Source organism: Erithacus rubecula, assembly GCF_903797595.1.
Source record: "Erithacus rubecula genome assembly, chromosome: 4".
NCBI classification, from domain to species: Eukaryota; Metazoa; Chordata; class Aves; order Passeriformes; family Muscicapidae; genus Erithacus; species Erithacus rubecula.
The window spans coordinates 29,043,095-29,055,509 of record NC_136686.1 but is presented as its reverse complement, the minus strand read 5'-3'; the positions used below and the strand labels follow the sequence as shown (position 1 = coordinate 29,055,509).

General features: G+C 34.3%; 1 protein-coding gene across 3 annotated transcripts in view; it reads left to right on the top strand.

Moving 5' to 3' along the window:
- Positions 1–12,415, top strand: part of ANKS1B (ankyrin repeat and sterile alpha motif domain containing 1B) — a 399,263-nt gene that overhangs the window by 147,864 nt on the left and 238,984 nt on the right. For all 3 annotated transcript variants that reach the window (XM_079304860.1, XM_079304861.1, XM_079304862.1), the window contains one exon: positions 1,577–1,757. In XM_079304860.1, the coding sequence (XP_079160986.1) occupies positions 1,577–1,757 (181 nt within the window). The remainder of the gene's footprint in view (positions 1–1,576; positions 1,758–12,415) is intronic.

Genomic DNA, 12,415 nt, shown 5'->3' with positions numbered 1-12,415 from the left:
AAGTATGTCCACTCAATCTACCATAGATGAGTTCCAGATGATTGCTCAAATTTCCATTTTTTCTCAGTTTTAACATGGCAGAGTTAATTTACATGGTGCCTAACACAACTTTAAGAAATGATGAACATTATACAGACCGAATTCTATTGAATTTTTCTGTCAGACATTCCAATAGAAAGGGTAGAGTTTTAGTGAAAACAGCCTGGTTTGGTATTTATAACAGAAGCATTGCAGTGATTTGTAACCTAAAAAATAAAGAGACCAAAAACAAATTTGAAAATTACTCCACTGGGGTAGATTGTATTTTAACAGGTAGTACTAAGTAAGGGATGTTGAATACCTTTGTGGTCCAAGGAAGATCTTATTGCTCCCAAAGATAATAATTAGGCCTTGACATTAATAAGGAGCAAATTCTTGACCCTTACAAATATTCTGAAATGTTAAACCTGACTAGCTAGAATAAGAAAAGATGAAGTATCTTTTACTCTCTGTTTTTTTTCTATTTTTGTCCAGGTTTGGTTTTCCAAGGCAGAATTTCCTGAAATGTTTTTCTCTATTGTTAAATAAGTATATGGACCACTATAAATGTGAATGCAGGGCCTCCTCTGTTTTGGAGACATTCAATGTTTAAGGTCTTTGATCTTGAAGCAGCAAGAAGCATTGTGGGGTTAGGGTATTTTGGGTATAGAAAAAATGGGTGCTGCAACAAACTATTTAGCATGGCACTGCAAACCAGCAGTGGTTTGTGGCTTAAAAGCAATGATATTGAGCACTAAGGCTATGCCTGTACTGGTAAGCAGTGCAGTGCAATGGGAACAAGTCCATGTAGTGAAAATGTTGTTGCTGAGCTGATGAACATATTATATGGATTTAATTTCTGCACTTGATAGTATAGATCCACCCAAAAGAAATTAGTTTCTCATGCTCTAAAACTGCTCTGAAATCCAAAGCATAACCATTAAGTGGGGTCTACTCAGAGGTTTGCTTTGAAAGGAAATATTTGAAATAAAGTAGTACCAAGTTTTTTAACTCTTCTGTGAAAACTCATGTAGAAATTTTGATTTTCTTGTATGTTTTTCAAGCTGACATTTTCCCCTTAAGCTTCCAGACATTTCAGTCTTTGAATATGTGAGGCATATTCATAAATGGAATTAACAGCAGAGGGTGGCTTTCAAGTGATGGGCACTTGGTATTATTTAGTAAACTTCATTATACAAGCATCAGCGCTCTAATTGTTTTGCAAGATGTACCCAGCAATGCAGCTGGTGAAGAGCTCCCTTTCTTATCAAAAGATGATTGAAATTATTATATGCAAGGCTTTAAAGGCCTATTTTATGTTGAATTAAATTGATTAGAATGAAGACATGCATTTTTTCTAATAAAGATTAATCCAGATTTTAGAAGGAAATTATCTCTACACACCACAGCTTGTCATATGAAATGATTTTTAATACTATAACCTTTGAACCAAATAAAAACAGTGAAAACAGAGAAAGATAGGTTTGTTAAATGTCAAGTGATGAAAACTATACAAAAAGTCTGTATTTTTCATGCCAAACTTCTATTTTTCTTGTAGCCAAAGCAACGTACATCCATAGTATCTTCTCTGGAATTTCACCGAATGAATCATAGCCACAATTATTTTGAAATCAACCCATCCATTGGCTGTGCAAGTTTTATTTCTACTCCTGCAATCAGTCCAGCTAATTATTCCTTTGGATCTCTGGAATACAGTCTTGAAGAGAAAGAACTTCCAGGTATAGAGAAAAAAGCTTATTGTGTCTGTCAACAAAGCTTGATAAAACTTTAGCTTTTTGGGTTTAAGTTAGAATTGCTGTTGTCTTTGATAGTAGGATACATTTATCATAAATAAACAGAATTATTCCTGATTTTTTTTTCTTACTACTCTACAAAGAGGTTTGATATTTTATGGTCAGTATTATGAGACATAATTTTTCCCTGAAAATTGTATTTTGAATAAAAAACCTTTTATTTCCAGACTTGCTTAAAATTTAGGTATTATAGCTTTTGAAGTTATGTTGATTTGTACATCTACTTTCATCATTGTGTGGTCAATATACTACAATAAGAACTTTAAGTTGAAAAAATGTAATTAGAAATCATTATGTAACTGCTAGGAAAGATGTGGAAGGGAAGAAACTTGTGATTGTTTCTACAGTAGTAATGGGATTCATTAAAGTAAAACTTCAATGCATTTGCTCTGATGATAAGAGCTGAATAGAGTGATAGTGTGATTATAACAGGGAAGGTTTTATCTGTAAATAGAGATTAAAGTATTTCCTTTTTCACAGATCAAAACTTCAAGAATGGGAAATTCTCAGTAAACCAAGATTTTACCTTTGTCCCTTCAAATTCCATATAGAAGTTGCTTTATTTAGGCTGAATCTGTGGCAGTAGGGTATAGTATTTGGAAAAGCAAATGTATTGAAACAAATATCTTTGATAGTTAGTTTATGGGATCTGCAGATCAAGTTTTAAAGGGAATTGTATTCAAAATGTAAATAGGAGGTGATTATTTTAAAATAGAAATAATGCAAATGTTGAATTTCAGTGCAAACTTATTAATTGATTTTTTGTAGTATTGGTCTTGAAATGGGATCATTCCTAGTTGGTGGAGTTTAAAAATTCTGAAAAGTATAGCTTTTAAATCATAAAACAAATAATTTCATAGCTAGATTAATGGAAAACTATATGGTTAGGGAACTATTGTGAAATAAGAGTGGGAAATGCTACCTTCTGTGATGAAGAGAGAGTTAAAATGATCAGAAATTATTCGTATTGGTTTTTTGGATTATAATATAAACAAAGATAATATGTGTCATTATCTTTGAAACGAAAAGAATGTGCTTGTATCATGAATATTGTAAAAACTTTCAAACTTAAATGGAAACAATTAATGGCTTATTTTATTCCTAGGGCTGGGGTAATTTGATTTTTTAACATTTTGGGTGTTTTCTGTTGTTACTGGTTTTTTTTCTACTGTAAATTCTTCTCAGCAATCACAGTTTTGTTCTGGGTAGTTGAATGATATTAAATATTTTTTGATGTTTAAAAACAAAGAAAAGAGAACTTTTACTGACATTAGATAAATAATTTTTCCAGATTTCTTCTGTTGCACAGTTCTGTTAAAGTTCTTCATGGTATCTAGATTTGCTTGAGTCTTATCTTCTTTGGTTAAATCTACAATGGACAACATTCAGTAACTTCTAATTACTACATTTAATTTTGTCTGAGGTTTGGACTATAAGGTCATGCTTGTTAGCATTTTATGCTTCTAATTTGTGGATGATTTGATTTATGGATTAAGTGAAAGATGAATTTCCTTTTATCTCTGCCCAGAAAGCTAAGAAAAGCTAACAGGCAAAATGACTGAAGTTCAGGGCATCTTCTACTAGATTTTCAATAGTACGTTTTGCCATCAGTAAATCATTAATTTGCCATTAGTAAATGAAATAATTACAGTAGAATTAAAATTCCACCCTCCAATTTCAGCTGGAATCCTAGCATTATCTAAGTAATATACAGGATCCAATATTAGACACAATATTAGCCTGAATGGAAAAACCCAATTTTTATTTTGATCATTTAGTTCATTTTGACTTCTTACTGATAGATGCAAGGTAACTCTGCAAGAGACAAGGAGTACTAATGTGGAGAGAATAACAAAATGTGGAAGGAAGAGATCAAAATTGTCTCTCTTGGAAAAGTCTTTAAGGCTTGTCTCTTTTCTAGAATGTTGAAACCTGAACTTTGAATGATAATGGCCAGCAAGAAACAGCAGAAACTGTTCTGTGTTTTGCTAGAGTTTTCCTCTGCTTTAGTTATCTGTTGTCTCACTGGAAGGTCCCTTGTTCCTTTTCAAGGTCTACATGGCAAGTACAATTCATCATATGACCTAAATATAATCTTCTGAAATTTCATGGAAAATCTGCATCTTAAAATAATGGTTAGTTTAATACTAATTGAAGATTTGTGTGCATTTGAGTGAAGCAATTAAAATGCTTTTTGCAGGATTTCTAAATCAGAAACTTCCTTCTAAATAAGGCATCAGTATATCCCTACTCAATTTCAGTGCTTTTTATGTTTTCCTCCAGAAATTTGCAATGATTCATTATAATTCAGATAAAAGTGACAGAAGAGTACAACGAAATAATTATTCTAATTCCAAAATCTACATCGTGTTACCTTTACCTCAGTAGTCTGCTACCAAAGAAGAATCAATCTGTTGTGGATGACTCCACTTTGTTTGGGGATCACAATTTCACTCTTGGTGTTCGATAATTCCCTACATTGCCTGGTTTGAAACAGGGGTCCTGATATTTTTGAAGTGTGTTTTTATCAAATGGAAAAACACTGAACTCTTCCACAGATATATTTCATATCTGAGACATATTATTTTAATTATAGTACATGACAACATTTCTGAATCATTATCTGGAGAGCAGGCCACATACAATGGTAACTATGTGCTTCAGCTTTGGCATCAGATAGCCTTGTAGAGTAAACATCCCAGGTATGTTACATGCACAGATGGCTGCAGACACCTTAGTATCAGGTTGCCTGATATAAGGATAATTGTTGTGTCCTTTGTTTTGAGCTTTAACTGGTGGAAGAATCTGCAGCAAGTTGATGACAACACTTCTCTCACTCCAGTATGTGTAGGGCAGACTGTGTGAATGCAGCTTTGGCATGACCTGTTTTCAGGGCTTTGTCTTGTGCTAGATCATTGACATCAGGGAAGCATTCTCAAATTCCAAGTGAATGGTCATGCTCTCCTAGAATTGCATTGCACCTCAAGTTGAAGGCCAGTGCATCTCAGTAATGTCAGCTACTACACATAGTTATACACAAGTTACTGTACTAAAAGTGAGACCACTTCATTGCACATAGAAGTCATTTCTGTATGTAACTCTGTCCCAGCAAGATGGGTGTCATTTTCTAGTTCATCTGAATACATGTTTAGTAGGTGTTCTGAAGGATAACACACATGGAAAATTAAATACCTGATCATCAGGTGATTGTTGTTTGTGAGATGTTCCTCATGCTACTTGGACCATGGACTGAGACTGCAGATGTGCAAGATAATTCACTCCAGGAGAGGGCAGCCTGGGCTTTCAGGGAAATGCCTGTCTAACAGATCTCTCTGCCTTGTTTTCTATATCCCTCAAGTTCTCTTGAAACTGTAAATCTTAAAGATTAAAGGCAACAAAATGGTGGCCTTTTGGTAACATCAGCTTAGCACAATCAACACTTTCAGCAGGAACTATCAGTCTGGATGATTTTCTTTTTCATTTTTGTTTGATCAGTCCAAATAACGGATCTTTCTCTAACCCGTATAATTTCATTATGTCTTCTTGTCCCAAGTATAATTGGGCCGTGAAATTAAAAAGACAGTTCTGCAGAGGTTCTTGTTCTGTTTCAGATTACAAAATAGGTCTTTACTCAGATTCATGTATGCAGCAAAAGTATCAGCAGATGTCTGAAGGTAATCTCATTACCATCTTTATTTTCAGCCCATGAAAATCTGTACATTTCCAGTAATTTTCAGTATACCATTCATTGTAAAAGAGGATACAGTTTTTTTTTTTTCTCTCATCTTGTTGTGGTTCTGAGAGGTATTTACAGAGTTTATCTCTTAGTTAGAAAGTCTGTCTCCACTGGAGAGGACCTTAATGTAGCTGTTACTGCTTTTATATGCCATGTTCTCTGACTGTGAGACATTATTTAATACATCTAAGAAGGGTAAATTTTTCCTTAAAACAGCCCAGAATGTACAATTCAAGAATTTAATCTTTAATGTATAGACTATAATTTTTTCTCTTCTACTTTTGAAAAAATATATTTGAGTCATACCTTCAATTCCTTTTATAAGTGTCTGTAGATCTTTCTTTACAGTACATATCTGATGAAATTGTTCTGTTTCACAAGCCCTATTTCAGAAGTAAAAACAACCATAAAATCTTAAAACTTGCAGTTCTGTCTCTTTCTTTTGAGAGAATCAAGAAATACAGCCTCTTATAATTAGAAACTTCTTTCAGAGATCAGGCCTAAAATTCTTGGCTATGTTGCATCCCTGTATAGAGTCAGAATTTATTCTGGTGCAGGAATGTTTCTTTATGTGACAATAGCAAAGCTGCTCTTTGAAGTGGGTCACATATTTGTCAACATTACTTTCTCATTCAAGTATCTCATGTAGTAAGAACTGATTTGAAAAGATCAAGCTCTGATGTCTGTGTAGACTCTTCCAGCCTTATTTCATCAATTATAAAAGGTTTTTGAATGACTAGAAGTGAAACACAAAATGAAAGGAATACAAAGAAGAAGAAGAAAGTTTTATTGCAGGTCATTTTTTTTTAGGTTTGCTGTATGCAAACTGTCATTTTTTAAAAAAACCTCACTAATTAGCAAAAGAATGCAAAGTTTTCAAGTGACAGAAAAAGGGGAAAATATTGGCTTCTATTGAAATAATAATGATCAACAAATTTTGGTACATAAAGCATTCTCATCTCCTTTATCCAGACACCTGTACATCCAATGAGGTAATATCTCAAAAAACTGGTATTACCAGTCTGTACCAACTTGTCATTGATTGAAAACTCTTCTCCAGATGAAATGGCTTTGAAGGTAAAATTCAGGCCCTCTTTTCTCTGGTTTTTAATTTTCTTCATCATCTTCTTGATTACAATGCAACAAATTCTGCCAAGGCATTCTTCAAACAGTTTAATTTGAACCTTTTCATCTGTGAAGATTATCTGTTTTCCCCTATAATTTATAGCTAAATTCAACTGTATGCAATTAGTAAGACATAGTAGAGCTATTCCAGGAACTGGTACAGGGGATCATGCTCAGTACTGTCTCAAACAGTTTATTTTTTGTTCTAATTAACTTGTCCAGTAGATGTAGCATGTTAAGGTCTGCTTATATTGCCCTTCTTTTTGCTGCTTCTAATTTCAGCCTTTGCTCAGTTATCCGTGGCAAGACATGGTCTGTCCCACAGGGACAGAGAAATGGAGGGTTGATTTATACTATAACTTCTCTTTGCACAGTCCAGTTTCAAAGCAACATATTTCATGAAGCTCATTGTAATTCTATGTTACAAATATGTCAACATGTCTGAAAATCTAGTGGCAGAAAGATCTTCTGAGGCAATACCTGAAAATCTGTGTATGAAACCAATTCCTGTTGTTCCAGTCAAAAGCAGTATACTTTTTTCCAAGAAATTGGTTTGTGTTAGTTCTTACAAGAAACATTAGATACAATATGTCCCTAAATCTCATGCCAACTGAACTTAAAAGTAATCTCTTTGGAATTAGCTATATTATTCCAACTTAAAGTTCATGCCAGTATTACCCAGCCCTTCAGTAATGCCTCTGCAGTGTTGTCATTCAGTCTTTTCTCAGGCTTAAGGGAATTATCTGGGATAAACCCACTTAGTTGTTTATGTGAACCTGTTCTCCAAACATACTGTCTCACATGTCACTCACTATGTGGACATTCCAATTGCTAAAAAATGGTAAAGTAATATGAAAATAAAACAATTTGTAGCAAGCATATTGAGGGGATAAAACTGCAGATGGGTCTTGAATCTCTGTTGTCAGATGTAGCCCTAGATGTGTTAATCAAACAAGAAGTGACATGAACAGCTTATCTCTTTTCAAATCAAATTCAGAACCATCTGACCACATGTGGAAAGGCATGTGTTGAGCCATGTGCCTGCCTATCTTTTATTCAAATGGCTATTCTTCACAGGATTTGCTCTTTTCACCCACATTATTTGCTTACTATGAGTAAAGCCTGTTAGCTATTGTTGACAAATACAGAGGGAAAAAATCCCTCGTAATGCTAAAGATATATTTATTAATTTTGAAAGTCTGTATTCTTAGGCTTCAGTCTGACAAAGAGGAAGGTAGGAAATAGAGCAATGCTGTGATGATGCTGGAGATGAAAATTTTAGAGACTATCCTAAAAGTGGGGAATATTTCCCTCAAGATCCTTAGGAACACTGTGTATTACCCTGCTATCTATTTCTCTGAATAATTTCTTTGCCTCTGAACTAAGCGTAATGTAAAGCTTACTGCAATGTATGCATGTTTGTATACATGTATATTTGCAACTATTAAAATCTTTCACACTTCATTTAGTTGCATACATCCCCTTTCTTGAGAGGTGTCAGCAGAGATAAATAAGTGCTTCATCACATCATAAAATGATTCCCTGAAAGAACAACAGATACAAGCATATTAAGTCAATGAGGACTTCCTAAGGACCTTCTTTTGAGGAGCCTTCTTTTCAGGTTATGAATGCTGTTGTTAGAAACAATATAATTAAAAATTTTATTTATCTAAATTTAATTTAGTTTTTCCCAAGTGTAATAATCATCCTGACATGCAAGGTCAAAGGAAAAAAACATTTTCTGTAATGTGTCATTTACAGTTCTTAGCCATTTCTAGAAGCAGAGTAGCTACAGACAACACTCATATTTATCCAATTGTCATCTTAGTCAGCTATTTGCTTTGCTGTTTTAGTTTGTGTTTAGTACTGAGCCAGAAGCAAAATAAGTCCTTAACTTGTAGCAGGACCATTTGCAGAGACAGATTGTTTTCATCTTTAGGCTGTCACTATGCCTCATATTGTTCCCTTATCTTTCCATTGGATATTTTGTAAATAAGATTGACCAAGCTGTGGAAGGATGCTCTTGAAAACTTCATCACTTCATCAGTCAGAAGAATTGCCATTGCCATATGAAGGCAATGGGCAAAGAGCTCTAGGATATCTCAGTCTTCAATTCCTCACAGTATGCTTGTGGTACAGTTTTCTTTTATCCTGTGAATGCACTTAAAGTGATTGTAACATTAGTTAGAATAGTCTATCTTACATTTCAATTTATTTTTCTTTTCTTATGTCATGTTCTCTTATTCATATTTAATTGCTTTTCTGCTTCTTCTCCTTTGTATCTTTTAGAAAGCTTTCGACTCACCAGCTGTATTTCCAAGCTGTATGTGAGATGATTAGAACTGAAGGAAATGGCAAAAATGTGCCTGTTTTTTTAAAAGAAATTTTAGTCCTCTGAGTATAATTAGTGATGTCCAGTTTTAAAAAAACAAAAACCTCTCTGCACATACATAACATACTAGCCAGTAACAAAAAATAATTGTGTTTTCTCCTAAGGCCATTCTGAAATTAAAGACTATTTTTGTTTCTCTTTCTTGCATGCAACCTAATAGATTTTTTTTTTCCTGTTCCTTACTGTTCAATTGTAATATTAGTATAATTTGATGTAACAATTTTCTCTCTTTATGTTGTTACTAGCTGTATAAAAAATGAGGGTGGGAAAACAAGTCTCCTGTACCTTTGGTGAATATCCAAAAACTAGGGTAGAGTCAGTGTCCCTCATTAGCTAATTAACCATGCATTTTATAAACTGCTCTAGCTGAACAATGTAAACATGATAAATGTCAGAGTAAATTGCTCATGGTAGTGTTCTTGTGGAAAATTAAACTTTGGTGCCATTTAGTGAAAGACAAAAACTGAACGCTGATCTCCCTCATTCTGGAATAGCCAATGTAATTTTTCCTGCAATGGATATGAGGCTATGAGTTCCAGAATTTTGATTCCAGCCTTAAAATCCCTTTTTTCAGCAGGATTCAGTCAATAAATCTGAGACAATTTCATTAATGGTTTCAGAATGACTAAGTAGATTATACTGTAAACCAAGGTTTAATATTTGCATCTGATTCTTGCTATGTTGAATAACATCTATAAAGTGGCTAGTTTGATTTGTAATTAAAAATTTAAAAAGTAATGGTAGATTTAAAAAAAATTAAAATATTCCTTCCTTTCGGGAGTATTTCTACCTTTTGGTAGAAATAATTGATTGTACAAATTCAGTATATAATAAAATTGAAACTCTCAAAATTTATTTGAAAATCCAGAGAAAGGCTATATGTTACACCTCATTTAACACTTGTATACAAGTTATGTATATAATTGCAATGTAGCTCAAACAGTAAAGTTGAAGAAATGGAAGGGGATTTTTTTTCCCATTTGTAATTTTATGTAGTGAGAAATTAATTATCTTCTTCAAGCAGAGGGTTCACTGGGAGCTTGTACTTACTCTTTTGAAAAAGAAAAACGCACATGGTCATGTCTAGGGAAGATACAAAGCTGTACTCTGAAAATATGTCAGAACTGTCAGATACCCAAATGAATAAGTACTCATAGGTTTAGCAAAACCAGAAGGACAGAAAATCATATGGTTTATCTGAGTAAGACTAAAGTTTTATCTACTCTGTGCCATATTTGACCAATTATGAATGCCTTTGAGAAATTAGTAAATGCAAAACAGTGTCGTAGTGACACCTCTTCAGAGTGTTACAGCCTTCAAGTATTTGCAGCCCAAGGTTCTCCTAAGCCCAAGTACATCCTGGATGTTTCCTGTGTATTATGGAACCTTACTAGACAGATGATCTATCAATGTGTCCATTCTCCATGCAACCTCTACGCAGATTTTGTTTCCACAAGAAAATTTGCAAGGACTGACACACTTACCTAAGTATCTAATCAGCAGGAGGGAGTTCCATCTTTTGTTTCAATAATAATGTCAAAACTCAGAAGGCTGAACAGTGGGTCCACTGTTTATGTTCTAGAGCTTTCATTTGTGTCACTTGTACCCAGCAAGTTATTGACACCATTTGATGCCATTTTTCTGCATTTCAACAGCACTGTTCATAGAACTAAGATTCTCAATTCCTGAGACAGAGAGTAGTTTTCTAATCACAGAATGTTCTGAGCTGGAAGGGACTCACAAAAATCATCAAGTCCTGCTCTTAAGCAAATGACCCATACAGGGAATTGAAGCTGCGACCTTGGTGCTATTAGCAGTATACTCTGACCAACTCAGCTAATCTCTTGGCTTTTTTTTTCCTAGTTATGCATATTTTTCTTATATCCAAGGAAGACCTTTGTTAAATCTTTTAGAAGGAAAGTCTTATTTTTACTTTTGTTGGTGTTTTGTAGATCTCATTAGCAGCTGTTAATTGTTTATATATTTACAAGGATGAAAGTGTTGAAGACTTACTCTGTAGTGGCATTATACATGCTTTCTTAATATTTAAGTCATGCTGAAGTGCCCTCTTAAGAAGGAACTGTGGATCAGTCTTATACAGCTCACAAGGAATAATATTAATTGTCTCCTACAGATTTTATTTTTAAAGAAAATATTTAAGAATTGGTGCCTCCAGACATATCTTATAGATTGGTAAGGTTCTCAATAATTCTTCCTCCCAGAATCCCTTTTGTCAATAGTAGAGGCAACAGACACCAAGGAGTTTGTGTCACACTTCTGATGATCAATGTAAGATTATCTGCAGTCTCTTTTTAAATATCATGTAGACTGTAGCTTTGATAATGGGATCTGTGTTTCTGGCACAGGTCAGGCTCTAAGTGGCTGTAGAGACACATATGCCCTTGTGCTTATGTTAGCATATTTGTTTGCAAGATGTTAGCTTGTCAAGAAAGAAAAATCTCCATGCTAAACCTCAATCTCTACATGAAAACACAAAGATATGCAAAAAATAATTTCACCATATCCTTTTAGTACAACTTTAATTAAAAATCTAGTTTAGTTTAAAGACATCTCTGGGGCCCACTATGCTTTCTTTTTAAAATTTAAGTTTGTTTTTCTTCAAATACAATGCTCCCCAAGCAGCTTTTAATTTATCAAAGTATCAAGATATCAGACACACATATGCATATACATATATATATATATATGCACACACATATATATATGTATGTATGTATGCATGCATGTATGTATGTAGGGGGAGGTGTATATATGTGTGTCAGAGGAGGTTTAGGTGGGTATTAGAAAAAGGTTCTTTTGGCTGGGCACTGGAGCAGCTCCCCAGGGCAGTGGTCACAGCACCAGCCTGACAGAGCTCAGGGAGCGCCTGAACAATGCACTCAGGCACAGGGTGGGACTCTTGGGGATGGTGCTGTGCAGGCTGGGGTTTGAGTTCAAAGATCCTTATGGGTCCCTTCCAACCCTGCATACCCTGTGACTGTGATGCTGTGCTTAGCTTACATGAATTTTAACCAGGAGAAAGGTAGGTGTAGCTTTATTCAGTTTTAGTGTTTACTGGATTCCACAGAATACTGTAAGCAAATGCTATAGTTGAATAATAATTCAATATTTAATAGAAAGAAATCGGTCACAAATGATTAAAGGTTAATTTACTTTTTTTTTTCTAATTCTGTATTTCCCAGAGTAGGACCATAAGGTTTTCACTGGGGACTTTTGTTTCTGATAAATGGGTTGAATTTTTGAAAAACCAACTTCTGCCTACACAGCAGAACTCTAAGAGGCAGTTTAATGTTGCTGTTACCAAGGCAA